We start from the raw sequence: 4,392 nt of genomic DNA on the forward strand, positions 1-4,392 counted from the left end.
TTTTAATTTTTTAGAGCTAATAAGCAATAGACGTAAAAGAGCACGTTATTATAATATGAGAAGCTCAACTCTGAAATCTGGATTTACATCTGGTCAAAAATCTTGGTTACTTACCTCTTATCAATTATTTTTATTCTTGATAATTCGCTGTTGACTTATGCAGGGACAGTAGGGTTCATGACTTTTTGAAACGGTACATATACATATTTTAATTTGCAATTGATAAATAAAAAAGAAGTAAATATTATTAAACTAACAATAACAAAATCCACATAATTAATCTTTAACTATATAAGTGAATGTGAATTAATTTTATAAATAGATAAAAGTTAACTATTTTTATGCAACGAATAAAGTACTCCCTCCGTCCCCTATTAGGAGTCACTCTTTGACCGGACACGGGTTTTAAGAAATGTAAAAAAAAGTTGGTTGAAAAAGTTAATGGAACGTGGAACCCATTTTTTATATGGGTTTTATAATAAAATGTGAAGCGAGTGAGCTTAGTGGAATGTGGGACCTACTTACTATTTATGGTAAAAATAAAGTGTGACTCTTAATTGGGGACGGACCGAAATGGAAAAATGTGACTCTTAATGGGGGACGGAGGGAGTATATCTTACTAGTAAATTAGGATATAATATATCTTTCTTTTACTCTTAAATATCTCATTTAACCAAATATTATAAATACGAATTTTATAAGACTAATGGAATACAAATTGTAAAAGAAATGGAGAAGCCATGTTCGAGATTGAAACAATTTGTTAGCACATGCTTTTCATCAACCAAAAGAAAACCCTCCAAATATGTGCTACGATGAGACCACCACAACCACATTTGAAAGTAACACCCAAATTCTACTAAATCAACATTATCCAAATTTCAATCCAGCCAGCTAAACATGAACTTTTTCTTTTCCATAATAAAGAATTTTGAATGACAAATATGCCTCTTCATCCAAACTCAATAATCCAGCTGGATCACAGCAAGCCAAAAATAAATAAATCAATCAAAGTGGACTTATATATGCATGAATACTATATTCCACGACTTTATTTCAATATTAAAAAAAAAAAAAAACTTTAAACAAAGCCAAAAAATTCTTTAAAAGAATATGTATGAGCTTTTTATAACACATTATAAATACAATTTAATATTAGTAAGAAAAAAGAAGAATTTAAAAAATTAGGTATTGAAAAAGGCAAAACATGCAATCCTTGAAATCTTGCATGAACATACACGGTTGATGTTAAGGAATGTGTCAAGCACCACCACTGCTGAAACCTTCAATGTCTTTTCATCTCCTTCCAATCTCCAATTCTCTTGTTTGTTGGCCTTCACTGCTCGAGCCAGACGGGTTCAACCCGTATTCGCTTGTCGGATTGCTGTATAGGCCACTGCTTCCGTACTCCTGCGTGCCCAGCGCCATTTTCCTGAACTTCTTCATGTCCTCGTTGTATTGCGCTGCATCATAGTCTGTGCTTCCATTCGAACTGTACACAGTGCTGTGTCCAGGCGTGATCCCTTCGTTCAGATCCGACAGCGACACGTCTCCTTCCAAGGCCCTCACCACCTGTGCCACGGTTTACAAGATAGGTAAGCATATCATCTTTGTTGCTAAAAAACACAGAGATGTGAGCCGCCATCACTATACCTGGCTCATTTTCGGGCGACGCCTTGCAGAATGACGGACACAGGCAGCAGCACACGCCACCAACCGAGCCATCTCATTCCTATTATAATCACTTCCCAGCCTTCTATCGATGAGAGAATCATAGCTCCCATCATCAAGAGCGCGAGTCAATAACGGCCTCGCCTGTATCAAAATTGCTTCGTGTTAGCATCTATGCGTATGGATACGTAATGCACAGATGTCACTACAAAAGTAATTTTTGTTTGTTTCAACTCACCCAGTCGACTAAACTATCATCCATGTAAGTTTGATTTGAGTCGACAGGCCTGCGTCCAGTGATCAACTCGAGAAGCATAACACCATAAGAGAACACATCAGACTTTTCAGTTAGCTTTCCAGAGGCAGCATACTCTGGAGCCAGATACCTGTTGCACGGAAAAGTTGAACGGAGATCAGTTCAAACACAGTGCCTTGCAAAATCAGTTTGGGAGAGAGGGTTCTGAATATTTTATCTATCCATACATATAAACAAACCTTACAGTTAAACAGTAAAACAAAAGAGAAGTATTTCATACCCAAAAGTTCCCATCACTCTTGTAGAGACATGAGTATTTGCATCAGAAGTCAACTTTGCAAGACCAAAATCTGCAACCTGATATGTAAAATTACATAGCATCAGCAAAAACCCCATCTCTGAGAAAAATCCCCCTGGTAGCATTAATTTTCGAGAAAATAACAGACACGAGCTTGAAGATATTACCTTTGCTTCAAAGTTAAAATCCAGAAGAATATTAGAGGCCTTGATATCCCTATGGATGATCTTTGGATGACCTGATTAGAAAAAAAAAAGCATTTTAAAACAAAATAGAAGAGAAGTAGTGTAACCATATTCCACCTTTTTATAATTGAAACAGGATGAACAGTATTTATGGATCTCATTATACTTACAATCCTCATGTAGATATGCAAGTCCTTTTGCTGAACCTAGAGCAATCTTCAACCTCATTGCCCAATCCATCACTGGTCTTCCCTTACCTAAAACATGTCAAAGTCATAAGGTTTCATGTATAGACAAAGTTGAAATGTCAAAGCAGCTACTAACCATGAAGGTGGAATTCCAAGGTATTGTTTGAAACAAACTCGTAGACGAGCATTCTCTGAACTCCGGTGATGCAGTATCCAACCAAAGAGACGAGATGCTTGTGATGCACTCTGCTAATGATCTCGACCTCCGCCTGGAACTCACGCTCCCCTTGTCCGCTTCCAGCCTTGAGCTGCTTAACTGCGACCTCCTTAGCATTCGGAAGGACTCCCTTATGCACGTAACCGAAGCCTCCCTGCCCAAGCAGATTGGCGTCCGAGAATCCCTGCGTTGCCATTGCCAGCTCTTCGTATGTGAATGTGCTCTTCGAGAAGCCTAAAGACATGCCAGGTGAAGGCGGCGGAAGGGGCGTTTCAGAGCCTGAGTAATTGGAACCAGAACCTCCACTGCTGCTCATGTAAGGAGAAGGTGAGAGTGGAGGCCTCGAAGCACCAACAGGCGGCATTGAAACAGCATGATGAGGAGGAGCATTGCTTTGCCAATTTTGTACTTGGCCAGCATAGTGATCAGCTGGAAAAAGAATGTAAAGATATTGAACAATTTCAGCATCAAAAATTTAAATTGAGAAAGGGGATTTTAAATTGAATCGGAATTGCAACGGGTGACAAAATCAACATTTAACCATCACTAATCAAAGAATCTGCAATTCTAAATTGATCACCTTTATAGGGAAGAGGCGGCGGAGGCACGTAATAGTCATGTTGCTGCACTCTCTTCTTCTTCTTCTTGCAGAATATAAACAGCAAGATCAGAATCACTGCCAATGCAACGCCTCCCAGAGCAATCCCAACCACCAACCCCGTCGATGACCCCGAGTCTTTCGAAGGCGGCGGCGGAGATCGACTACTAGTCGGCGGTGAGCGAGAGACGCCGCCGGAGGGCGCCGGCGGAGACGGAGGGGATCCAGATGGAACGGTCGGGGCAGGCGGCGATGGGGTGGTGATGGGCGGTGGGGGGGGGCTTGCCGGGGTTGTAGGCGTCGACGGAGGAGGAGCTGACGGTACCGGTGGCGGCGGGGAGGAGGTGGTAGGAGGCGGCGCTGAAGTTGGCGGTATCGGAGGCGGAGGCGAAGGCGAAGGTGGTGGAGGACTTGTGGGAGTGGGCGGCGGAGGTGAGGTGGCGGCGGGCGGTGGGGCGGTGGTGTTTGTCGGAGGCGAAGAGGGCGCCGGCGATGACATTTTTGGATAAACTTTATGAAATTAAGTTTGTAAATTTGCGTGGGCGGAGTTTATGTGATGGAATGTTTTGACTTTGAGAGAGGTGAGGTGAATTTTGGAGAGAGAAAGAGATTGAGAGTTGCCATTGCTTTACCCGGTGGTGCTCTGTTTTTGGTAAGTTTGAACTCTTCATAATTGGATGAATGCTGAAGCAACATGAAGATATTTTTATATTTCTGTTTAAATTTTTTGAAATGTTACTTGCCATTTCTGTTGTGCTCAGATCTAGCTAATACCGCGTTTCAAATTTTTTATTTACTAAAATTATGGACATAATGTTACATCTTCATTTATCGAATTGTGGGAATATTTATTTATCGTTTTGCCCCTTGTAAAATCTTCATAATTGAATTCTTTTTACTTGAAATTCCAATTTACCAACCTGTTAAATTTGAAAAATACTATTCTATCTGTCTCACAATAATTATCATTTTTATCTAT

The 4,392-nt window shown here is 40.6% G+C and overlaps 1 protein-coding gene across 1 annotated transcript; it reads right to left on the reverse strand.

Moving 5' to 3' along the window:
* Positions 1-1,080: 1,080 nt before the first annotated feature.
* Positions 1,081-4,090, reverse strand: LOC125186303 (proline-rich receptor-like protein kinase PERK1). Its single transcript, XM_048082653.1, has 8 exons — positions 3,396-4,090; positions 2,735-3,244; positions 2,581-2,667; positions 2,393-2,463; positions 2,208-2,284; positions 1,910-2,057; positions 1,654-1,815; positions 1,081-1,572 (listed from the first exon to the last, which is right to left on the reverse strand). The coding sequence occupies exons 1-8, from the start codon at positions 3,910-3,912 to the stop codon at positions 1,297-1,299; spliced, it is 1,848 nt and encodes a 615-aa protein (XP_047938610.1). The 5' UTR covers positions 3,913-4,090; the 3' UTR covers positions 1,081-1,296.
* Between the last annotated feature and the right edge of the window lie 302 nt (positions 4,091-4,392).

The sequence above is a fragment of the Salvia hispanica genome, chromosome 5 (genome assembly GCF_023119035.1).
Source record: "Salvia hispanica cultivar TCC Black 2014 chromosome 5, UniMelb_Shisp_WGS_1.0, whole genome shotgun sequence".
In the NCBI taxonomy this organism is placed as follows: domain Eukaryota; kingdom Viridiplantae; phylum Streptophyta; class Magnoliopsida; order Lamiales; family Lamiaceae; genus Salvia; species Salvia hispanica.